Source organism: Eulemur rufifrons, chromosome 3 (genome assembly GCF_041146395.1).
Source record: "Eulemur rufifrons isolate Redbay chromosome 3, OSU_ERuf_1, whole genome shotgun sequence".
NCBI classification, from domain to species: Eukaryota; Metazoa; Chordata; class Mammalia; order Primates; family Lemuridae; genus Eulemur; species Eulemur rufifrons.
In genome coordinates this window covers 71,112,967-71,139,412 of record NC_090985.1, presented here as the reverse complement: position 1 = coordinate 71,139,412, position 26,446 = coordinate 71,112,967, and the positions used below count along the sequence as shown (strand labels likewise).

General features: G+C 34.7%; 1 protein-coding gene across 3 annotated transcripts in view; it reads left to right on the top strand.

Annotated features, from left to right (window-relative positions):
* Positions 1 to 26,446, top strand: part of WWP1 (WW domain containing E3 ubiquitin protein ligase 1) — a 128,751-nt gene that overhangs the window by 34,836 nt on the left and 67,469 nt on the right. For all 3 annotated transcript variants that reach the window (XM_069465491.1, XM_069465490.1, XM_069465489.1), the window contains exons 3-5: positions 2,720 to 2,810; positions 8,632 to 8,770; positions 9,422 to 9,546. In XM_069465491.1, the coding sequence (XP_069321592.1) occupies positions 2,741 to 2,810; positions 8,632 to 8,770; positions 9,422 to 9,546 (334 nt within the window). In that variant the 5' untranslated portion in view covers positions 2,720 to 2,740. The remainder of the gene's footprint in view (positions 1 to 2,719; positions 2,811 to 8,631; positions 8,771 to 9,421; positions 9,547 to 26,446) is intronic.

Here is a 26,446-nt window from a genome sequence, read left to right as displayed (position 1 = left end):
TGGTATTTGTCTTCAAAGTTACCTTCACCTCCTCCAGGTGGATGGATAGTCAACAAAGCTGTTTATGGCAGGATGGACTTTCTGGTCTGTTTTGTCACAATCTAGATTTCTATGTCAGCCAAAGGAACAATCATCTCTTTCTTTGTCCCATACCTAATATCAACAACCACTCATTTTGTTACCAAGAGACTCCTCATTGAGGCTCAGGGCACTGAATAGGAAATCCAGGTCCTCAAATTTAGCATAATCAAACCTTTCAACCTCTCTGGGTTGCTGGGTTCATGTGGTAAATGCACTGATATTTAATCCTCTAAAGAGTTCCTTAATGGAGCTTTTTATCACATCACAAGTCAGGTTCCCTAGAAAAGCAGTGCGTAGTGGCCATTTGGGAAGATAGCTCTGGTTGTTATTGGATTCTGAAATAGCCTGTGGAACAGCAGGCAGGATACAATGGTCATTTGGAGGTGCCCTGTACATGTTGTCATCATTGCTGTGCCAAGTGGTTGAAACATCTCCTTCCAGGCCCTCTGATTCATCATTTCAGCTGACTGGTTTGGGGATATACATGCGTCTCCACCAATACGATCATACTCAGTTAAGGAGTCTGTTAGGGAGATAGATGTCCCCTTCTTATTCTTCCTTTTTACTGAGGCTGCCCTGTTGGGAGAAAGAGAGAGAATGCCAAGTTAGGCATTTTTTTAAAGCATGCAAATTTAGAGTTTGAGATCCACTTTTCCTGTGTTGAACATTTCCCTTGTTCTCCTTAATAATGTTGTTTTGTCTGCAATTATAACTAATTTGGCTTTCTTTTTGGTTGTATTTGTGTGCTGTGTCCTTTTCCTTATTTTTGCTTTCATTCTGTCAGTATCTTTGTTTTCTAGGTATCTCCTATCTTACTTTTGAATTTGTCTGTATGCTCTACATTTATTGTGATTATTTGTACTCTCCTCCTTTGTGCTTTCTGATAGTCTTGGTTATTTATGTTTTTCTCTCCCTTTCCCTTTCTAGCCTTTTTTGGATTGATTGAGTTTACTTATTCTGTCCTCCTCTACTAGTTTGGAAATTATACCCTCATTTCTTTTCCTTTACAGTTAACCTTGACATTCTACCAGTAATACTATACCGTCTAAAGTTAAACCAGATCATAATCTCTCTGCTGAACAATGCAAGGATTTAAAACATTAATCCTCATCTTCTTCCTCTCTGCCCCGCCCTTATATTTCTATGCTTTCCTTAGTTCCATATTTTAATTTTTATAGGGTTTTTATTTAAACACCATAATATGTTGTTAGTGTTATTTTATTCAGTCAGTGTATATTTAGATTTGCTTGTATGCTTAGCAGTTTCTTCACTCATCCTCCCTTCTTGCATCTCAGATCATCAGATCATCCTTCTGTGGCAATGTCACTCTTTTATGAAACAAATCCTTTAGATTTTCTTGAAGTAAAGGTCTGCTATTGATAAACTCTTTTTTTGGTTTATCTGGCAATGCCTTAATGCTTTCCATGTTCCCCAAAGAGTTTTTGTGGTTATGTCTCAGTCCTTTATTTCTTCTACCTTTTATATTTTCATTGTTGCTATTGCGAATCCTGCTATTATTTTATTTTCTCTTCTTTTGTGTGTAATCTTTCTTCTCTCTGGCTGCTTTCAACATGGTCTCTGTTTTTGTTGTTCTGTAGTTTTAACTGCTGTGTGTTCAAGTGTCAATTTCTTTGGCTTGAATGAAGTCTTAGAACCTGTGAATATATGTTAACTAGAATCAGTTAATCATGTAGTAACTGTTTATCCAATCTTTTTATACACACATTCAAACACAATATATGCAATTATAAGTAGGTAAAGACAGTATAATGATTTTAGAGTATTAAGTCCCAGAATTTGTGAGAAGGATCTAAATGAAACAGAAAAGACTAGACAGAAATAGAAGGATAAACAATATAAACATTAGCATTAATTAATATTTTTCAGTCTTGCTCAGAATGTTCTACTTTTTCTTTAGGAGGTTAAGGGTGGATAGAATTTGAGCCTTGAGCTATTTGTCATGCAGGAGAAAACTGAAGTGGCTCTGCTTTGTATTTTATTTAAAAAATAAAAATTGGGGTAGAAGGGGATGTTTAGCAGAGCTTGAGAAAAATTATCTATAAAAAGGAACATGCAAGATTTACTAGGGACATAACTAATATAATACATAAACCTGGAATAGTTACTATATTTAAAGTACTTTGATAAGGGGCATTGTTGGGGCAGTTGATGAAAATAGAATATGGATTGTAGATTAGATAATGTTCTAGTAAAATTCCTGAATTTGATCATTGTACTGTGGTTACTTAAGAGAATATTTTTATTCTTAGGAAATGCACACTCAAGTATTAAAGGGTAAAGGGGCAACACAGATGGTTCAGATAATAAATAAGTATATATATAATATAACTGTATTAATTGATATATTTATTTTATTTAAAAAGCAACATGTAACCCTGGATTTTTAATATATTATCATTTATTTTGTTGCTCAAATTGACTCACATAGTTTATGGGCCATATTCTTCAATATTGCTTATAATACTAAGTCTTAATTTTAAATGAAGGACAACTTGGAATTTGTCAACATGTAGTGGATTGAAAATAAGTGTGGTTTCTTAGTCAATTCAAATAATTTTAATCATCTTGAAAATTACGATCTCTTTCCTAAAACATGAATACATTAAATTTTTTATAGATTTTAGCTGAATTTTGGGACATGGCCACTGCTTCACCAAGGTCTGATACTAGTAATAACCACAGTGGAAGGTTACAGTTACAGGTAACTGGTAAGTTATTTTTATAATTCATATGGTGATTTTGTGATAAAACTTTCTTCTGAATACCTAATTCAGCAGACACATTCCATAAGTATCATTTCTTTTAGATTCACACTGTGGTATATTTGTTGTAACAAGCCTCAAAGGTAGATGCCCTCTAAAAGTGTATTATTTATTCAGTAACTGTTTATTGAACCTATGTTGGACAAAGAGAAAATATATCCTCTTTAGTTGTGGGAGAATTTGGGTTTTTGAATAAGTGTCATTGACTTGGTTTTTAAATGATAGGCTGGAGCAGGAGCTGAAGGCCTTCTTTCTTCCATTTAGCCATTTTTTCAGTTATTGGGCCAATACTTGTTAAGTGGGATTACATAGTACTATAATTCCTGTGGCTCTCATTACTGTGAGGTTAGTTGTGTTTAGGAGTTTTCAGTGAACAGAGCTGGGAAATGTGTATTGTCTTAGAAAGAAAAAAACCAACTCCTCAGTTCATGCTGATATTCCCAATTGAAAATAATAACTGTCTGTAAATGCCATTTCCACTAAAAGGAAAACATTTTTAATTTAATTAGATTTTATATTTATATATCTTTTCTCTTAACCCCAAAATCTTGATTCCAAATGACAGTAACATAATAATATCTGTTTTATCCTAATACACCTACATAAAATAATTTCAAAATAACAACAGACTAAAACAGAAACAACAGGTCCACTCATTGTAATTTAAGATTTCTTTGTTTTTTCCCCTTAGGATATATAACCAGAATACCATGTTTCAAAGTAATTTAGAGTAATTCTCCATTTGGTTATGCCACCAATTTGGTAATCAGTTAGGTTCATTGTTTTCAGTTTTTAAAAAAAAATTCATTTTGTTTTATAACCGTATAAAACATTTATATAGTTCTGGAGTCAAAACCAAGGGACATTTAGAGAGGTCTGCCTACAAGGTCCCATTCTTTCCACTTCCCTCCCTTGCCCTATAGGTTAACAGTTTTATTTGTTTTGGTTTATCTATCTGTAGCTTTTTAAAAGTACAAGTGGAGATATACAGTGTATTTATCATATCTCTCCTTCCGACTCCCCAGTTTTTACATACTTTTCTGCACTTTGCTTTTTTTCACTTAACAGTGTTATCCTGGCGTTCATATCATAACAAAATATTCCTTTTTATTGTTGCATAGTACTCTGTTGAATAGATGTACAAAAGTTAACTACTCTCCTATTGATGGACATCGGGGTTCCACTGTTTGCTGTTACAAATAGTGCTGCAACAAATAGCTTCATGCAAATGTCATTTCTTATTTTTGCTAATGTGTCATCAGGATAGGAGATTTTTGGGTCAAAGCGTAAACATGCAAATTTTGCCAGTTATTGCCAAGTTCCTCTCCATAGGGGCTGTACCATTTTGTATTTCTACCACCTATATATGAGAGTGCCTATTTTCCCATAGCTTAACCAAAATATATTATCAGGCTTTGGATTGTTGACAGCTAGATACTGAAGCGGTATCTTAGTGTCATTGTTAATAGTATTTCTCTCATGAGTGAGGTTGAATGATACGGGACATTTGCATTTTGTTTTCTGTGAATCATGGGCATGTATGTTGTGAAACAATTCTCCAGATGATTCTGATGTGTACTCCACTGAAGAACCACTTGCATAATTCCTTCTACTTCTGCTTCTGCTTTTGCTCTATATAAGAGGCTTGGGGCCACATTTTTAGTTCAGTGTAACTTGCATAGATCCTGTGGCCAACATACCTGAAGTGTAACTTTCCTCTTGGTGTTCACCTGTGCATAAGAGTTCTCAATTGGAGTAAGAAAAACCTGATCTGGCTGATTTGAGCTGAAAAAGAACTTATTGAAAGGCTATCAGGTGAATCACCAGAAGTCTAAAGAACCAATTGGAAAATAGACTTGCACCAAGGGAGTCTTAAGTAGCCAAGAAAATGCCACGACAGTATTTATCATTTTGAACATCAGTTACTGCTTTCCTTTGAGATACAGTGATGTTCTTTGGAAATACTGAACTTTGACCGGTGCTCAATGGCACCAGAATTTAGTGCCTTTCTTTTCCATTCTTTTGTTCTTGCTTTTGCCCTTATTTGATTTTGTTGATCTAATTTTTAAAAATAAAAAGCACCTTAAAATCCACAGTCTTATTGATCTTACAGTACTTTGTACAATAAATATCACTACTAATTTATCAGTGAGGAAACAGAATCAGAGGGATTAAGTGCCTTCTGTTAATGGAATCCAACTGAGGTCTTAGGACTCCAAAGTTGTTATTCCTTTTATTAGATTTTAATGACTTCTGTATTTTTAAAATACTCAGTACCATGATTAAGGCCCCTCTACTGTTGAAGTCTGATAGATTTTTGTCTCTAAACTGAGGTACTCTGTCCTAAACCAAATTATTAATTTATTTTTATTATTAGCCTATTTATTCTTATTTTTGTTCTTAACCCATTTCTGATTGGCAGCAATAAATAAGAATAAGAAGATTGATCATGGAAAGCAGAAAAACGATGATGGAAAAAAAATCAAACAGAAAACTACCTATTGTAATATAGTAATATACTGTAGTGTACTGTGTACATAAGCATAATAGTATACAGGAGTGTATTGGCTTTAATATTTTAAATTTAAAACTTTCACCAGGAAAGAGTCAGATGCATAATGGGCAAGATGAATAAAAAGAATAAGACAAGATGGAAAAATGAATGTGCTGTTATATTCACATTTATAATTTTTTAGCTATTGTTTCTTGTGGTACTTTGGTAATTTTACTTTTTAAAGTAAAAATTTCAAATCATACATGACTTAACTTTTGTATGAGTGGTATAAAGTATAGGCTTAATTTATTTTCAAATATTTCAACATTTATGGAATAATTTGTCTTTTCCCATTGATTTGAAATGCCACCATTATATACTAATATCTTGCTCTATTCTCTTTACCTCTCATCTTATATCACTGTTAGAATATTTAAATTATTTTCATTTTATAGTACTTTTAAAAAAATATTGAGAGAAATCTTTCATTACTTTGCATTGAAAAATATGCCTTCACTATTCTCTGATTTTCTTTGCCTTTTCTTTGACTTTTAGTCTTCTCTTTTCCTCTGTCCCCACCAAAAGCACTAAAAACCAATCAGTTGGTGTTTTTATTTAAAAATAATGTATTAAATTGGAGATAATTGAAATCTTTCAGTGTTAAAATTTCCATATCCAGGAATATATCATTTCATTCTCTTTAAAGTCTTTTATGTTCATCAGTAAAGTTTTATAGTTAGTTATCTTCATGTGGATCATATACATTTCTTAGGTTTATTACTAGATTTGGGGGTGGAGATGTTACTGTGAGTGGAATTTTTAAATTAACTCCCCCCCCACTCTCTTTCTGATAGTTTCTTAGTTTTTATTTTTAATTATTATGGTTTTTAAAAAACATTTTTATAACCTTACAGTAGAGGACATTCTATATCTAACACCAATGGACACTTATTAAATGGGAAAATAAAATCTACTCCACAAATTAGAACAACTATTTGAATTATTAGGTTGTCTTCCTAATTATTTAAAATTATAGTATTATGGTTATTTATATGCACATTTTTGCCAGAATATTATAAATTCTTCTTGAAATTAAAGTTTATTTTTTAAAAGTCTCTTTTCTTACCTTGCCAACTTTTAGCATTATTGAGCATTTTGCCAATTAAAAGTATGCAATGGATGCATTTTGAATGGATCTGCAGTTAACTCTGAAGAGTTAATACTGTATAGTCAGTAGTAATAATAGCGTAATAGTCACCATTGTTGGGTGCCAGGCATTCGTTGATGGTGACAGTGCTTTGCATGCTTTCAGTCACCAATCCAAAGAATCAAGTACTATTGTTCCACCATTTTTCAGATGAGAAGATTGAGGTACAGAGAGGTTAGTTGGCTTATATATGGGCGGGCTTCTAGTAAATAGCACGTTAAAATAATGAACCCAGATATGTCCAATCCTGTGCTTTTAACACCATCATATCCTGCCTTCTTTTTTTCCAGTCTTCTTCTAGCATATGGATAAGATCTGCATAAACCAAGGCAGTGGCACTTTTATTCGGAGTAAAGAATCTTGGTTGGGGAGTATCTTGGGAGAGAGCAAGTCTGGGCCTTCTGTATTAGTCCAGTGGTGTTAAGCGTAGAGGAGCTTGGAACAGTGAAGGATGGAAGTGAGTTTTGCGAAGACCCTGATAGCACTTCAGACATAACATTGAATACTTCCTGATTGCTTTATGTTGCCAGTACTGAAATACAGTATGCATGCTTTGAATCTCTTATGTTATTCCTTAAATATTAATTGAGGACTACTGTATTTCAAGTACTCTACCTCTGCTGAAGCATTTATCACATTGTATTTCAATGATTTATTTGTGTGACTATTTATTTGGATTACTATTCTCTCATAACAGAATGGAAGCTTACATAGCTTTGTTTGTTTCCCTGTCTTTAACATCTGGTGCATGTAACATGGGGAGAAGGCTTTCCTTTTCCTTATCTCAGACCCAGGTTGTTGATAGGTAATTGATTATAGAGGTGATCTTAATAAGTTGTTATGGCTTGGTAGTCAGTACTTTGCCCGGAAAGTATGTAGTCCCCTATTTGGATTCAAATGTTTAGCCTAAGTTAGTTTTTTCACATCTCAGGTAAATTAGACTTAAAATTCACTTTTGTTATAGAAAGGGTTATGATTAACTTTTATAATGACATTTTGATTTTAAAGTTTTTATTTGATAAAGCAAATACTTCTTTTTCTTTTTGGAAACCAACTTTCCAGGTAAAACATTAAAGCCTTTTTTAAAAAAGTACCACTGTTATATAATTTCTAGAAGATAAATTATGAATACTACCTGGCAGGGGTGTTAATAGGCCTGTTGAATCTGAAAACACTTTCCTCTCGACCTTGATGCAATTTAGTATTAAATTAAAATGATGGGTGAGGATGTGGAGAAATCAGAACCCTCTTAGTCTGTTGGTAGGAATGTAAAATGGTACAGCCACTTTGGAAAATAGTCTGGCAGTTACTCAACAGAATTACCATATGAGCCAGCAATTCCACTCCTAAGTATATGCCCAAGAGAAATGAAAACATACGTTCACACAAAAATTTGTACACAAATGTTCATAGCAGCATTATGTACAACAGCCAAAAAGTAGAAACAGTTCAAATGTTCATTAGCTGATGAATGGATAAATAAAATGTGGTGTATCCATATACTATATTATTTGGCAAGAAAAGGAATGAAGTACTGTTGCATACTACAATATGGGTGAATCTTGAAGACATTATGCTAAGTGAAAGAAGCCAATCACAAAAAGATAACATGTTGTACATTTCCATTTATATGAAATGTCCAGAATAGGCCCATCTATGGAGATAAAATGTGGATTAGGGTTGCCTAGAGCTGGGGGTGAGCAGGGAAGTGGTTAGGAGGGTGACTGCTTAATGGTATGGGGTTTCTTTTTGGGGTGACAAAAATATGTTAAAATTAATTATGATAATTATGGTTGTACAACTCTGTAAATATGTTAAAACCATTCAATTGTACAGTTTAAATGGGTAAATTATATGGTATGTGAATGACAGCTCAATAAAACTATTACCAAAAAATTCAGATGGCTTTCAGGCATTATCAATAGTCCTTTTGTATTATTTCTTTATTCTGTCAAAGAGAAGAGTTCTAGTTGCACAGGAAACACAGTTCCATTTCATTAATTTATTAGCATGCAGTATTGTTTTTGGCTACACATATTCACTAGAGACTATCATATTTCTGTTAGTTTCTAGTGCCAAACTAAAAAGAAAAAAGAACTGGTTTGGAACAGCAATATATACAGAAGTAGTTGTAGATGGAGAAATTAAGAAAACAGCAAAATCCAGTAGTTCTTCTAATCCAAAATGGGATGAACAGCTAACTGTGTAAGTATCTTGTATCAAAAATGCAAATCTTCAAAAGGGACTGTGCTTCTTGGAATATGAATATTTTATATTTATTTTGTAAAATGACTTCAGAGTAATGAGTGCTTTTTCCCATGTGAAGAGACAATTTAAAGTATAAAGAAATTTTTGGTTTATTTCATTCTAGAGAGAAAGCCTAATAATCTTTGCTTTTGCTTTATAAATTATTTCTGTATAGCCTTATTTTCTCTGAATGTCTTGTTATAGAAATAGGACAGAAGATTAGTCATCCTTAATTTTGGCATTTTGAAATGTAATGGTATAAATTTGTGTATAGTAAAACTATTACAACTACTACTGTCAATTTTAAGTCTTTAGAAATTTGTTCAAATAGAAACAGTGTTACTATGAAGTCCCCAAAAGTCTCTTGTTGTGTTGCTGGTGTTTTGGTTTGCTACTTATGAAAATTCTTACAGAGTTTTTAAAGTCCTAATGTATTTGAAAGTAAATATTATATTTATTTATAATTCAGATCATTTACTGTTTTATACAATATTCTCAAACTGAATTCCTGGTTTTTAAAAATTTACCAGAATAAATGGTTTAATAGGAATTGTTACTTAGAGTGATAATGTATACTTCTGTATTTTTGTTATAATTTTACCCTTACAGAAATGTGACCCCACAGACTATATTGGAATTTCGAGTTTGGAGTCATCACACTTTAAAAGCAGATGCTTTATTAGGAAAAGCAACGATAGATTTGAAACAAGCTCTTTTAATACACAATAGAAAATGTAAGTTTTTTATTCTAACCTTTGTTTCTTTATAAGTTTATTATAGCCACTTTAAACATGTCCTGAAGTCTAAAAGTAAAAAAAAAATAGTGTTGTATTTATAAAGGAGAACTTCAGTTATTGCCTATGATTGCTTTTAAGTTTGTGGTGTTATATGAAGTAGGAAATATTTGCCCTGGCATTTCTCTATTCTGCAGGTTTACAAAGTGATCTCAGTCACCCATGAGTACCCGATTATCAGTGATTATCAGTTACTTATTACTTGCTTATTATTAAATACTTTTAAACTTGAAAAAAGTGATCATTATCTGAGCTTACTCTGTTTTGTTACTTGACTAATAACAATTTTATTTGGATAAAATAAATTCTAACTCTTAAATTTTCCTTTTTTATTACATAACTCATTTATGTAGAAAAATATGGAGAATATAGAAAATCACAGAGTAATATAAAAGTTATCTTGAAATCAACTATCCAGTTAGAACCACTCTTAAAAATTTGATGTCTCTCTTTTTCTTATTCATAGACACAAACACGTACATTTTTTCTTTTCTGCATTTACTGGTTTATCTTCTGGTTTTTTTGCATGTAGCATTAAACATCATGTTTCTATGATAGTAAATTTTGCTTGACTGGAGATTTTTAAGGTAGTTTAAAATTTAATTATTTGTAAACCTCCTATCATTATATACAAAATTTTGACTGTATATACACGTTTATAATTCTGGGAAGAAGGTTCACAGCTTTTATCAGATTCTTAAAATATGTGATCCATTGAGTATTAAAAAACAGAGTTCTAGTTTATGATTTTTAGGAGCCACATAATGTTTTTTTCATACCATAATTTATTTGATCTCCTGTTGTCTGGCATTTAGGTAGTCTCTAATATTTCATTCAAACTATGTCCTTGTTCAAATCTCTAAATCTTTGGGCTTATTTTCTTATTTCTGTAGAGATTTTCTCACTAATTACTAAAATTAGATTTGCTGGGTTAAAGCTTAAAGTGCTAATGTTTAAAATAACAAGTTGATTTTTTATGTATTCAATTATAATTTTTAAAAAAATATTCTATTAAAGCATTGTAAGTTTGCTATCTTATGGCTTTTTGGGGGGGTATGGTTCATGAAATTGATGTTGGTACAGAAATAAGTAATATGTTTCATAAATAAGTTTACAGTACTTTGCCTGGATTATTATTATTACTTAACCATGCTCCCATTGTTGGATATTTAGATTGTTTGCAATTCTGTTATATTAGACTGTACTGAACCTCCATGTAAAGATTATAATTATCCTCTATCCTAAGATGTTTATCTGCCAAAATGATCTTCTAAGAAAGTTGTAATGTCAATACATTTTGAAGTGAAACCCTAAGTTATATAAACTTAAAGTTACCTCTTAAGATTTAATTGAGCAGAATATGCTCAGAGGAAAAATAAAATTTTATAAGCATTCATACAGTGAGTAGGTGGCTTCAGAAATTGTAGTAGTTGTATACTGCACATCCTAGGCAGTCGGTAAATTTTTTTTTAGAAATTGAAAGGTATATTAGTTTGCTAGAGTTGCTATAACAAATACCACAGCCTGCGTGTCTTCAATAACAGAAATTTGTTTTCTCATGTTTCTGGAGGCTAGACGTCTGTGATCAAAGTATTGGCAGGTTGGTTTCTTCTGAGGCCTCTCACTTTGGCTTGTAGATGGTCATCTGTTCCCTGTGTCTTCACATGGTCTTCCCTCTGTGCATGTGTCTGTGTCCAAATTTCCTCTTTTTAAAAAAAATTTTTTTAAGAGATGGGGTCTTGCTTTGTCATCCAGGCTGGAGTGCAGTGGGACAATCATAGCTCATTGGAACCTGGAACTCCTAAGCTCAAGCAATCTTCCTGCCTCAGCCCAAATTACTATTTACAAGAACACAGTACAAGGAGACATGTCTGACCTTCTTTCTCATGGCCAGCAATGCAGCTTTAGGGTATTTCTGAGGTATCCTTGGCCAATGAGGTACATTCAGTCAGCTGGGGGGCTTAAGATTTTATTTTAGTTCACAATTCCCCTCTTTTGGCCAAGATCTGTCAGAGGCACCATTGATGGCCAAACTTTTTTCCCATCATTGCCGGGGTGGTGTAGCTACCTGCCCTGGATCCATCCAGGCCCATGGTGGGACCCTCGTGTCCATGGGGATTTAATAGCCAAAAAGGCTTAGAGCCAATTAAATGTTCTAGTCCAGATGGGACTGGAGGTGGATAGGCACCCATCAACATTTTAAAACCTTCTAGGTAACATAAGAGTAAAAATCAAAATGTCAAAGGCAATGTTACAAAATTAATTGATTTATAAGAGGTGAGCTACTGTATTCTTAGGTTTAGTTGCGGAGTTGTAGCAATTTGTTATATAAACATAAGCATTGTTAACCATTTAAGCTAAGGAATTTAGAGACTTTTGTTATGTTACAATATTTTTGGTCTCTTTAGTAATTTGTCCTAAGGTATCTGATAAATTTTTGTTATATCTCTATTTGCTTAAACTCTATAACTGAGAACAATTATACTCACGAAACTTTGTAGGAAGCAGGAAATTCTTTACAGTTGGGTTGAATGTTTGGACCATGTGGCCCGAAAGGCAACGTCTCTCATTTAGTATTTGCTTAGACATTTGTGTTCCTATCTTTGATCTGGAGAGTCTTCCCTCCCTTGAAATCCACCTTTACAATCTAATCTCACATGCCTACGTTTTCCATGATAGTCCCTGGGCCTACAAGGGAGGATGTTTATAGTTTTAGTAGCAGGATGTTGGCAGTGAATAACAGATTGGGCCTGCTGAGATTCAATAGTTTTAAATCCTTGAGATATCAGGTAAACCTTGCTGTTACTTCATACTTGGCTTTACTCTGGAAAACAAAGCAAAAAGAATCAGAAATGTTTTAAATAAAAAGTCATTAAAAAAAAGAACAGTCATTTGGATTAGGGCCCACCTTAATGACATCATTTTAACCCAGTTACCTCCTTAAGATCCTATCTCTAAATACAGTGTCACATTTTGAAGTACTGGGGCTTAAGACTTCAACATATGAATTTGGTAGGGGGAACAATTCAGTCCATGACAAAGGGTAAATACATTTCAAGAATTAAATCTTGTGATAGAATCAATGCTTTAAAGGTAGAAGCAACCTATGAGTATTAGTCCCAGCTACTCATTTTATTGATAAAATAACTTAATCTAAGTTACTAGTATACAAAAGTATACAAGTAATTGCAGGGTTGTGATTAGAATACAAGTTTTCTCATAGCTGCTTAATTTTGATTAGATGTAATACAAAATTGCTGTGGTTCTTGACAGCCTTGAAGCAATTAAAAATACATTTATAAATGATGATAAAATTCTTGGTTGCCTTTGATTCAGCCTCTGGGTTTAACACTTGGACTCTGAGTTTTAGTTAGGTATCAGTTGAATGAACTATTAACTATTAAATTTTGGAGGTGTTGTGGTATTTACCTTTAAAAAGAAGTAAACAAAAACTGCTAAGAACAAAATAGGTAACCCAAGAAAAACATGACAACCTAGTGATGAGTAAAGATACTAAAAACATTCTTTGTTCCTATCTTTAAATCAAGATTCACTCACTGGTTTAGGGGGGAAAGATTATTGATAGAGGTATTAGGATTCTAAGGTGTTCTGTATCCAGAAAATGATAATCAGCATCTTACATGAATAGAATCTGTATATTTGTATAGAAGGCTCCAGTTAAGGGATGTCCTGGGGTATGTCTCTTTCTCACCTGTTTATAGAGAATAGATTTTTAAGCGATGAAGTGAAAAAGGAATCTCCTGGGAGGAAAGAAAAACTGAGGTTTTAGGTCTTGTGACAAGAAAAGAAGAGACGGTGAAAACCCATCTAGCTTTTACGGAAGAACCCTGGACCTAGCATGCCTGAAAAGTTCTAGTATGGTTTCTGGCAAGACACTTAAAAGAAAGTTTGTGGTACGAATGGTAGACAGGATAAAGTCTTTGAAAGCTGTTGTAATATGTAGGTGGTTGGAACCAGGAGAAATATTTGTAAGGGCCATGATATTTGAAGGTGATTTTAAAGGATGAAAGGACATGGTTTGGTGATAGTGGGAAAATTATTGTAGGAATTTGAGGTGGCATTTATAAAAATTATAAACCACAAACAAAATGGAATTAATGAGCAACTTGAAAGTAGAAACTATCTTATTCATCTGTGTTATTTCAGTGCCTCCCACAGTCAACAACCAAAGACTTAAAAAAAATTGTAACAGAGAAGCTTATGTATTTGAATAACATCTTACTATGGAATCTTATTCTATATAAAATTTTACTGTGTATAAAACACATAACAGTATTGACCCGCAAAAGTATGCACATGCACACACTAACGTGTCCTTAACTCTTTTTACTCCCAGCAGTTCCTGAATTAACTTCTGTGGAACCCTCTTCCTCAAACCAGTTTGAAAGTCACTTGGCTATAAGATCAAGTTTAACTCCTGTTTTTAATACCTTACAGAGTCTTAGTTCAATTTGTCTAATTTCCTACTTATAATTCCTAGTACCCTGCCTTCTCTGTCCAACTAATCTTCTTATATCTTCTGAGTATGCTTTGCTAGTTCTCCTTTACTGAAAGCAGTCCTTCATCACTGATCATTTCCTTGGTATTTTCAATAATTATACATTTATTTGGTGTTTTTGTATTTAATTCTTTAACATAGATGGAATATTATGGAGAGTGGTGTAAAAAGTACATCAAAATTAGTTATTTGGGAGACTGAAGTGGGAGGATTGCTTGAGGCCAGGAGTTCGAGGCTGTAGTGTGCTATAATCATGCCTATGAATAATACTCTATATCACATGGATGAATTTGGCTTACTAACATTTTATGTTCCACTAATATAGCAGGCTCTCCTGACCCTCCCTTTCCTTTTTTTTCTTTTGTTTTTTTGTCTTGACAATGATGTAGGCTCTGTAGTATACTCACTATTTTTGTCTGAGTGTTCTTGGAATATAACTTTTAACTATCCTTATCTTTCAGCATAAACTTATTTGATCTTGCCCTAAATCCTTTTTGAAATGGGGTAGAGGTATAATACATAAGTCCACAAATAAAAATACAAACTAATTGTAATAACTATATATAACTGAAGAAACTGAGTATGATTCTGATTTAGGGATGAGATTTTTCTCATAGATATTGTCCTATTGCATTTGTGTTACTATAACAAAATACCTGAGACTGGGCAATATACAAAGAACAGAAATTTATTTCTTACAGTTCTAGGGTCTGTAAGTCCAAGACCAAGGCACCAGCAGGTTTGGTGTCTGGCGAGGGCCTGATCTTCACTTCTAGGATGGCACCTTATTGCTGCATCCTCTGGAGGGGATGAACATTGTGTCTTCACATGGTAGAAGGGACAGAAAGGGGCGAACCCGCTCCCTCAAGCCTTTTTATAGGAGCCCTAAACCCATCATGAGGGCTTTGCCCTCATGACTTAATCTCCTCCTACAGGTATCACCTCTTAGTACTATCACATTGGCACTCTGGGAGGCCAAGGTGGGAGGATCCATTGAGCTCAGGAGTTCAACCTGAGCAAGTGTGAGACCCTGTCTCTAAAAAAAGAAGAAAAAAAATACTATCACATTGGCAATTAGGTTTCAACATATGCATTTTGAGGGACCCATAACATTATTTTATTCTGAACTATTTTTAATGGTTACTGTATATATCTTAAATGACTCTCATTTTCTTATTCTTTCCTTAGTAATGGTGCTATGTATTATGTGTTTATCTTTTATTGGGAAGATGTGTATATTAGAACCACTTAAATAAGGATAAAATACCCAGAATCTTGTGAAGAAAGGAGTACCAAAAAGGACAATCTGTGAAAATAACATAGGCTGTACTTTAAGTTGCCACTTATCCTGACCATTATCTTCATTTCCAGTCTTTTAAAATATATTCTTGTATAATCCTAGTTCCATTAAATTGTGTTGACATATTCTTTTGGTGTTTTATATTTTTATATAATTTTTTTTCTGTCTTCATAATGAAAAGTTAGCTTCGCTTAACACGATTTTCTAAGGGCTACTGTCCAATAGAACTTTCTGCAGTGATGGTTGTGTTCTATATCTGTACTATTCAATATGGTAGCCACTAGCCACATATGGCAGTTGGACATTTGAAATGTGGCTGATGTAACTAAAGAGCCTAATTTTAAATTTTATTTCATTTTAAATAAATTTAAATTTAAAGAGCCTCATGTGGCCAGTGGTTACCATATTGGACAGTGCAGCCTTAGACCATTTCCTTGTTTGAGTTGCAAAATCAGAATTTATCTGTATTGTTTTTTAAAATAGCATTTCTTCTTGCTTATTTTTATCCTTTTCTTATGTAAAGCTTTACTTTTTTATCACATCAGGTTTTGTTTTTTGTTTGTTTTTTTGTTTTTGTTTTGTTTTGTTTTATTTTAAGAGATGTAGTCTCCTATGTTGCCCAGGCCAGAACTCAGTGGCTATTCATAGGCAAGATCAAAATGCACTGCAGGCTTGAACTCCTGGGCTCAAGAGATCCTCCCACCTCAGCCTCCTGAGTAGCTGGGACTACAGGCCCATGCTTTAGGTTGTCTTTTGTAAGGATCAATTCTGGAAGCTCGTCATGTGGTTTTTTAATTGTTAGTCTGAAATCTGTTCTGTTTTAGAAAAGTTTCTAAATTTAGAAATTTCTAAGTTTCTCCCTCAAAATGATTCTCTGCTATTTGTCTTTTGTGTTTCCTCTGGCACACTTATTAATATAATTTAATCATACTGATAATTTTTCCTAGGTATATCACTTGTGTAATCTGTTTGCTTGATCGTTGTTTTGGTTTTATTTTTTTATTTTATTTTATTTTTTTTTGAGACAGAGTCTCACTCTGTTGCCCAGGCTAGAGTGAGTGCCGTGGCGTCAGCCTAGCTCACAGCAACCTCAAACTCCTGGGCTCAAGCAATCCTCCTGCCTCAGCCTCCCGAGTAGCTGGGACTATAGGCATGTGCCACCATGCCCGGCTAATTTTTTCTATATATATATTTAGCTGTCTATAATTTCTTTCTATTTTTTTAGTAGAGATGGGGTCTCGCTCTTGCTCAGGCTGGTCTCGAACTCCTGAGCTCAAACGATCCGCCCACCTCGGCCTCCCAGAGAGCTAGGATTACAGGCGTGAGCCACCGCGCCTGGCCTGTTTTGGTTTTGATTGATATTGTTTGTAACTCCTTTCTTTGTTGCCTCCAATGTTTTGAAATTTTCATATTTACCATTTCTAGTTTTCACAAAATCATTTCTTTTATAATAGTTCTATGACTTTATTTAAAAATCCTGGCAGTTTATATTAACCAATAAATCTTATTTCATTTGCCTAAGATTTTTAAAGTTTTTCCATATAACTTAAGGTTATATATATATATATTTTTTTTTTTTTTGAGACAGAATCTTGTTCTGTTGCCCTGACTAGAGTGCAGTGGTGTTAATAGCCCACTGCAACCTCAAACTCATGGGCTCAAGCAATCCTCCTGCTTCAGCCTTCTGAATAGCTGGGACTACAGTTGTGCACCACCACACCCAGCTAATTTTTTCTATTTTTAGTAGAGACAGGGTCTCGCACTTGCTTAGCCTGGTCTTGAACTCCTGACTTCAAGTGATCCTCCTGCCTTGGCCTCCCAGAGTGCTAGGATTATAGGCATGAGCCACCGCACCTGGCCTTGAGTTGCTTTTTAGTTTTATTTTGCCATTTGCTAACAGCCCATAGGCTTTTCTTTTCATTTTTTATTTATGATTTTTTAACACATTGACTGCCACACTAGAAAAAAAAAATTCCTTGGGACCGTGGTGTTTAATTATGAAAATAGAATAAAAACTTTGAAAACAAAATGATCCTTTCTAGTTTAATGAAAAATTGATTATTTTCTGTGTGTGAGTTACATGCAAGTTGAAAAATAGTTCTCATGGCTCCCAAGGTGAAGAGACATGTGAGTTACATATGGTCCATGAGGCTCTGGGCTCAAAACTAGTGTCAATTAAATACAACTCAGATGGCAGTTAATGTGTTAAAAAATAAAGATGCCTCTGTTGTTTTGATATGCTTGGTTCAAAGCTTTCTATCTTCCTATAAGTCAAATATCTTATCTTTTATATGCTCTGATAACTTGAGTAAAGTTAGAAGCCCTTAAAATTAATTGTATTTTTACTTTCATAGCTCTGGGACTTTTCTTCAGTCAGTAAACACTGAGTTTATAAAAGAAGCATACAGAACATATAGTCTCTGACCACTCCCCTACTTCCCCATAATAAAAGCCTAACAGTTTCCTATATCAGAATAAATTTTGTAGTTGAGGTCGCTTGTTCCTCTTCAAGTTTATGAGGCTAATTTCTTCCTTTGCTGAAGGCCCCAGTATTCCTAGTATTCTGTTCTCATAAATTCATGGTTTTTTACCTATCCTTTGTGATATATTTAGGGTAAAGTAGAGGACTAATTTGAATAGGTATTTTTTCTATTTTTGTATTTTTTAAAAATTTTTTCATCCTTCATAGTACAATATGAGCTGTTACAGCTATCTGTAACCTTAAGTAAAACTCATCACTGTCTGGGCATGGTGGTGTATGCCTGTAATTCCAGCACTTTGGGAGGCTGAGGTGGGAGGATTGCTTGAGGCCAGAAGTTCAAGACTAGCCTGAGTAGCACAATGAGACTACCTAAAACAATAACAATAACAAATGAACTGAGTGTTGTGGTATGTGCCTGTAGTCCCAGCTACTTGGGAGGCTGAAGTAGAAGGATTGCTTGAGGCCAGGATTGGAGCTATGATCACACCACTGCACTCCAGCCTGGGTGACAGAGTGAGATCCTGTTTCTAAAAATAAAAATTACCCACAACTAAGCCAACATAAATTATCTGTATTTTTTCCCCCCAAAATTCAACTGCAGCTTAGTAGGAAAATTGTTTCACTTCTTCACATTTAAGTCCTAGTGAGCTTTCTCTTCCTAACCTTCATTTATTTTGTATAATGAGCCCAGTTGATTAGCGCCCAAAACTTTTGCTTGTATAGTCCTCTAATACATTGTCTCAGAACTTTAAGCCATTATTTGTGCCTCAGTTAACCCATTCTGCATTCAGATCACTTGAATACCATTCCCAATTATGGAAGTTATTTAGTTAACTCTGCAGAGATGTGTGGTATTTTTAGCTTTCTTTTCTCTGTGCCACCAGCATTAGGTGCTGATATCTGAGATATTTTCACTCCCTCAGCTTCACTATTTCTTAAACTACAAAGGGAAGATTCCTGTATTGTCACAGATAAACAAAGCTGGGCACTGGTTAAAGTGGTCAGGACAGAATTTAATCAGCAATATATTTTTGCAATAGGGAAGAAGGTGCAACATGAACTGAACTCAAGTTCAATTTGTACAGAGGTTACTGGGCTTTTTTTTTTTTTTTTTTTTATAAAATTTTTTTTTTTTTAATTTGGTATGACTTTTTTTTTTTTTTACAATAGTTTCATATTTTTTCCCCACCCCCCCTTTCCCGAGTCAGCACCTTCAAGTGTTACCACTCCCCAAATGGTGCGCAATGCACTCATTGTGTAGGCATACCCCCATCCCCTCCCCCACCCCCCACCTCAGTCTGATGTCCAATTGGTGTCATTCCCAGATTTGTATTTAGGTGATGATCAGGGAAACCAATTTTCTGGTGAGTACATGTGATGCTTGTTTTTCCATTCTTGGGATACTTCACTTAATATAATGGGTTCCAACTCTCTCCAGGAGAACCATAGAGATGTCGTATCTTCATCATTCCTTATAGCTGAGTAATATTCCATGGTATACATATACCACAGTTTACTAATCCAATCATGTATTGATGGGCATTTGGGTTGTTTCCACATCTTTGCTATTGTGAATTGTGCTGCTATAAACATTTGGGTACATGTGCCTTTGTTACAGAATGACCTTTTTTCCTTTGGGTATATGCCCAGTAATGGGATTGCTGGGTCAAATGGCAGGTCTACTTGAATCTGTTTAAGATACCTCCATAATGCTTTCCACAGGGGTTGCACTAGTTTGCAGTCCCACCAGCAGTGTATGAGTGTTCCTGTCTCTCCACACCCACGCCAACATGTGTTGTTTTGGGTTTTTTTGATAAAGGCCATTCTCACTGGGGTTAAGTGATATCTCATTGTGGTTTTGATTTGCATTTCCCTGATGATTAGAGATGTTGAACACTTTTTCATATGTTTATTAGCCATTTTTATATCTTCTTTTGAAAAATTTCTATTCATGTCCTTTGCCCACTTTTTGATAGGGTTGCTTGATTTTTTCTTGCTGATTTTCCTGAGTTCTAAATAGATTCTTGTTATCAGTCCTTTATCTGATGTGTAGTATGCAAAAATTTTTTCCCATTCTGTAGGTGGTCTGTTTATTCTCTGGACTGTTTCTTTGGCTGTGCAGAAGCTTTTTAATTTAATCATGTCCCATTCATTTATTTTTGTTGCTGCTGTGATTGCCTTGGGGGTCTTCTTCATAAATTCTTTGCCTAGGCCAATGTCTGTAAGAGTCTTTCCTACATTTTCTTCTAGAATTCTGATTGTATCACGCCTAAGGTTTAAGTCTGTTTGTTATCCACCGTGATTTGATTTTTGTGAGAGGTGAAAGCTGTGGGTCCTGTTTCAGTCTTCTACAAGTGGCTAACCAATTCTCCCAGCACCATTTGTTGAATAGGGATTCTTGTCCCCAGAGTATATTCTTTCCCGCTTTGTCAAAAATTAGGTGACTATATGAGGATGGTTCTATATTTGGATTTTCTGTTGTGTCCCACTGGTCTGTTTCCCTGCACTTGTGCCAATACCAGGCTGTTTTAAGAACCACGGCCTTGTAGTATAGTTTGAGGTCTGGCAAATTAATACCTCCCATTTTGTTTTTGTTGCTTAAAATTGCTTTTGCTATACGGGGTCTTCTTTGATTCCATACAAAGTGTATAATTATTTTCTCTATGTCTGTAAAGAATGATGTTGGTAATTTAATAGGGATTGTATTGAATCTGTAGATCACTTTGGGTAGTATAGACATTTTAACAATGTTGATTCTTCCGATCCACGAGCATGGTATATTTTTCCACCTATTTGCAAGTTCTGCTATTTCTTTTCTCAGTGTTTCATAGTTTTCCTTATAGAGGTCCTTTACCTCTTTAGTTATATATATACCTAGATATTTTATTTTCTTTGTTGCTATTTTGAAGGGTATTGAGTCTTTAATTTGGTTTTCCGATTGACTGTTATTGGCATATATAAATGCCTCTGATTTGTGTATATTAATTTTGTAGCCTGAGACTTTGCTGTATTTGTTAATCAATTCCAGGAGTCTCTTGGTTGAATCCTGGGAGTTTTCCAGATATAACATCATATCATCAGCAAAAAGTGAGAGTTTGATCTCTTCCTTCCCTATTTGGACTCCCTTGATTCTGCTCTCTTGCCTGATAGCTCTCGCAAGGACTTCCAATACTATGTTGAAAAGTAATGGAGACAATGGGCAGCCCTGTCTGGTTCCAGTTCTAAGTGGGAGTGCTTTCAGTTTTTCCCCATTCAGTATGATGTTGGCTGTGGGTTTGTCATATATGGCTTGTATCATTTTTAGGTAGGTTCCATCAATGCCTATTTTGTTAAGCGTTTTTATCATAAAAGGGTGTTGAATTTTGTCAAATGCTTTTTCTGCATCTAATGAGAGTATCATATGGTTTTTGTTTTTGCTTCTATTTATGTGGTGAATTATTTACTGGGCCTTTTAAAAGGAGAATGAAGGAGTAGAGAGGGGATGAGTGGAGTCTCAGTAGAGTCAGGAAAGTGAAAAATTACAAAAGATTGGTCCGTGTAAATGCAGTTAGGCCAACTGTGTCTGCTAGCTTGCAAGTATTGAAGTTAGGATTCTATCCTCCCACAGAGACTGAGAAACAGAGGCCCTATCGTTTCTGATTACATTTTAGAGGAATAGCTTTCTGGTCCTTGAGAAAGACACTCCCATCTTGCAGGAGAGACAGAAGAAGGATTCACCATTGTAAGCCCTTTTAAGCCCTTTTAAGCTTTAAGAAAAGGTAGGGGCCTGTCATCAGGGGTTGGCTATGACAAACAGTAGATTCTTTTGGCTGCCTTAAGCTTTCTCAGGCGGGCACTTTAAGCAGGGTTAGGGTCATCCTAGGGATTCAGCCTTGAGTTGCTAGAAACTATGGTAGTATTTGTTCGAGTCTTTTATGTATGTGTGTGTTGGGGGAGAAGGTTGTAGATAAAATCATTTGTGCTGAGAGTTTGCAGTTTTTCTAGGTCAAGGTTGAGGCTTAGTGAAGAAGGTAGCTTAAAGGAACCTGATTGGAGTTTCGTCAAGGAGAGAATCTTTGTCATTGTACTCATGAGTGAAAAGTATAAGAATAGTGTAGCTAATATATGCATTGCAGCAGTCTCCAGCCTTTTTGGGACCAGGGACTGTTTTCATGGAAGACAGTTTTTCCATAGACCAGGGATGAGAGTTGGGGGTCAGCAAGGGGATGGTTTTGGGATGTTTCAAGAGCATTACATTTATTGTGCACTTTATTTCTATTACTACATGTAATATATAATGAAATAATTACACAACTCACCATAGGTTGGGGACCCCTGCATTGGAGTATACACAGAACTTCACATTGTGTTTCAATTTTGAGACTAAGAGAACCACTTTAAATACTCTGGAGAGGAGTCAGATGGTTGCCGTTCAAGCACTGTGAATTACACTGATTGTTTTTTTTTATGGTGTTAATAGAACCAAGAACTTAGTTTTTGTTAGGGAAAGCATTTTGAAATCCATTAAGTTCATTTCAAATTGAGTTATATCCAAAATTATTTATAATGAACAGTTCAGTTATCTCTTTATATTGAATGGAAGGAAATACAGCAGAGAAATGTGTCATTTATGATACTGGACAAAGCAGAGTAAAATTTAATTTTATTTAGAAACCTTCTTTAGCCTTATTAACTAATTTGTTTATTTAGTTTCATCTAGTTAGTTTACTAAGACTTAACTTCTGTTTTATAAATCACTTGTTTTCAACATAAATTAAAATATTTTGAAGTTGAAGGTTTGAACAAACTATTTTTATATCCAGTGATAAAAGTCCATCCCTGTTACTTCTTACTTTTTTGCTTTTTTTTTTTTTTTTTTTTTGAGACAGAGTCTCACTCTGTTGCCTGGGCTAGAGTGCTGTGGCGTCAGCCTAGCTCACAGCAACCTCAAACTCCTGGGCTAAGGCGATCCTACTGCCTCGGCCTCCCGAGTAGCTGGGACTACAGGCAGGCACCACCATGCCCGGCTAATTTTTTCTGTATATATTTTTAGTTGTCCATATGATTTCTTTCTATTTTTTAGTAGAGATGGAGTCTCCTCTTGGCTCAGGCTGGTCTTGAACTCCTGAGCTCAAATGATCCGCCTGCCTCTGCCTCCCAGAGTGCTAGGATTACAGGTGTGAGCCACCGTGCCCGGCCTCTGTTACTTCTTTGGAAATATTTTTAGTATTGAAATTACTATGTCAAAAGGAATGAGAAGTTTTAAGCCTCTAGCTATACATAACTGTCCAGTGGCCTTCCTGAAAGGTTGTACTAATTTATGCACACAGTGTAGCATATGAGAGTGCCTGTTTGGAAATATTTGCCACATTAATAGGTAAAAAAGTTGAAGATTTTTCTTATCAAAGCATTTCTTTGATTATTAAGGTAAGATGTTTGTCAGTCATTCGCGCTTTATCTGTTGTAATTGTCTCATGTTCTTTCTTCATTTTTTATTGGTTTGTTTAGGTTTTTCTCACTGATTTATAAGAGTTCTTACTTGTGTCTCCCAGTTAAGCATTATCAAGCATTAGCCTTTTTTATTTATTGTCCTGAGTTTTGGTTTATAGAAGTTTAATATTTTTCTAGTCTATAAATTTTATTCTTTCATTGTTTTGTGCAGAGTCCTTTCTGATCCATAGATTTCATAGTTATCTATATTATTTTATTTTTACTTTAATTTTTTTTATACATTTTGAAATTTATGTTGTTACATGGTAGGAGGTGGGAGCTTAACTTTATTCATGAGTTGTTGAACATTGACTGATAGCATGATGTAACAGAAAGACTTAGGAATTGGAAAACCTGATTTCCAAAACCTGTCACAAGGTGTATAATCTAATGCACATGTTTTATTTCTAAAAATCCTATTTTTCTCATATTTACGTGTATGTTGGCCAGCCTCCAAAATGGCCCCCAAGCATTCATACCATCTGGTGTTTCATACGTTTGTGTTGTCCCCTCCCACACTGCATCAGAGATGGTCTGTATGATGAACAGCGTATGGCAGAAGCTGTGATGTACGACCTCCAAGTCTTGGTCATAAAAGGCACTTCAGCTTTTGCCTTGGTCTGTTGTATTGCTCACTGTGGGAAATAAAGCCACCATTGTGAAGCTTCTCAGGTAGCCCTTCCTGAGAAAAGAGTGGAGGCACTGAGATCTCCTCTCACCAGCCAGCACTAACTTCACACTTGTTTGAGCCACTCCTGAGTTCCCAGCCCACAGAAACTACCAGCAATAATGAGTAGTTATTGTTATTCTTAGCCACTAACTTTAAGGATAATTTGTTACTCAGCAATAGATAATTAATATATTGTTCAAGCAACTTTTTAAAATTATAGAATGTGACTCTGAGCTAAATATAAATCTATGAAACACCTTAAAAACTAACATTTTTGAAGACCTTTTGTTTTCCTCGGGGACAGAAAGGGTGTATGTTTTCAACAAATCCAGATTATAGGATAAATTATCTAGTTACATATCTAGCTCTTCAGAGACTCAGATTGTTCTCTTACCCTATTAGAGCTAAGAAAGAATGAATGTCTAGGAGGTGGGAAGATCAGCCTCTCCCTTATAAGAGTAAATCCCTTGAGGATAGGACTAACTTGATCACTTATTTTAAATGTTCATTAAATTGCCTACCTTTTGTCAGATACTGAGCATACATCACTGAATTAGATGGACAGGATCTTTCTGCTCTGTTGGAGACTTCAATTTATTTGGGAAAGTAGACAAAAAAACCAAAAAATTTCTGGTGGTGGTAAATCCTTCTGAAGGAAATAAGCAAAGCAGTGGTAGGGAGGTCTACTTTAGGCTGGTCAGGGTTTATCCTGTTTGTCCCTGGCTACAATGCCTGGCACACAGTAGGCTCTCAAGGATTTAATGGATAAATATGTCTGAGTTGGTTTGTGATAAAATAGTACTCTTATCCTTGTAACATACATGTATACACATACATAGTAGATGAGGATTATTTATTTGATAGTCCCTGTAATTTTATTATTTAAAATGTTATACCTCAATATTCCATGTTTGGAATTATAAAAGATTATATTCTGTAAACAACTTCCCACTGCAGAACAAATCTGCTAGGTCCTGGATAGAACAAATCTTTATGACATTGATGATTTGACAAAAAGGCAGAGGCAACTCTCTCTGTCAACAAAATAGGGAGGTGGAGGAGGTGGCAAAGAGCACCTCATGAAGCAGAATTAGAATAGTGGGCCATACTGATAGTAGCTTTCAGGATGCTGAGCTTTTGGCTAACAGCCAGAAAGGGGAACTGAGGCTGGATTCCTCTAGTCTAGACTGTTGGGGGTACCATTAAATCGCTGGTAAGATTAGGAATAAAGCCTGACTATAGTAAAGCCCAGCGATTACCCTTAAACTAATTTCAGAGAATGAATATAAGGCAACAAGCCACCACAAGCAGGGGTTTTCTATAAAAAGCCAGATTGTAATTATTTAGACTTTGCAAGCCATTTAGTCTCTGTTTCACCGATCAACTGCCCTTGTAATGTGAAAACGGCTTTAGGAAATACGTAAATGAATAAGCATGGCTGTGTACAAATAAAATTTTCTTTACAAAATCAGATAATGGGCCAGATTTTGGCCTGTGTGGACTGTAATTTGCTAATCACCATAACAGAGGGTGGAGTAGAGGACATACTTTAAGAGATAATGGCTGAAAGTTTTTGAACCCTAATGAAAAACATGAATCCACACATCCATACTGTCCCAAACAAGATTGCAAAGAGAAAGTCATGACTAGACATATAATAGTGAAATGCCTAATACCAAAGACACAAATAAATTTTAAAAACAGCCGTAGAGAAATTTGATTTGATAGAGAAAAGTAGGTCATTTGCACAGATTTATAAATTAGAAGTACAGAATTACCAGTAATAGAAGATAGTGAGAAAATATCTTCAAAGAGTTGGGAGGAAATGATTATCAATATAAAATTGCATGCCCAACAAATCTTTCAACAATGAGAATGCAAACATTTACAGATAAACCAAAAAAATTGAAAGAATTTACTAAGAGACTTACACTAAAGGATTTTAAAAGGCTATTCTTTAGGAATCTCTTCAGCTAAGTATTTTAGGAAAAACAGCCAAATCACCAAATTTCGAACACTTTAAATGGTGGGAGATGACAAGAATGAAATTGAATGTTGGTCAATATGGTTTTCTTCAGATATAGATTATTAGATAAGGCTAAAATTCATGTTTTTGTAGGTTTTTTTTTTTTGTACTTTTGTATTTCCCCTAGTTTCTCTAATTGTTTTTATTGTTGTTTTTGATGGGTGGAAACAAGGTTTATGGTGCTACGAGTGATTGGAGTAGGTATTCTATAAGCTTGTCTTTTATTACATGGTTCACAAATTTTTTTGTAAAGAGTATCTGTCCAATGATTAGTAGTTCCAGATTTTTTTTTTTTTTTGGTCTTTTCTGTACTTGCATAATTAGTTAACATGTTTATACTGGACATTTGGTAAATGGAGGGGGGGAACTTTGTT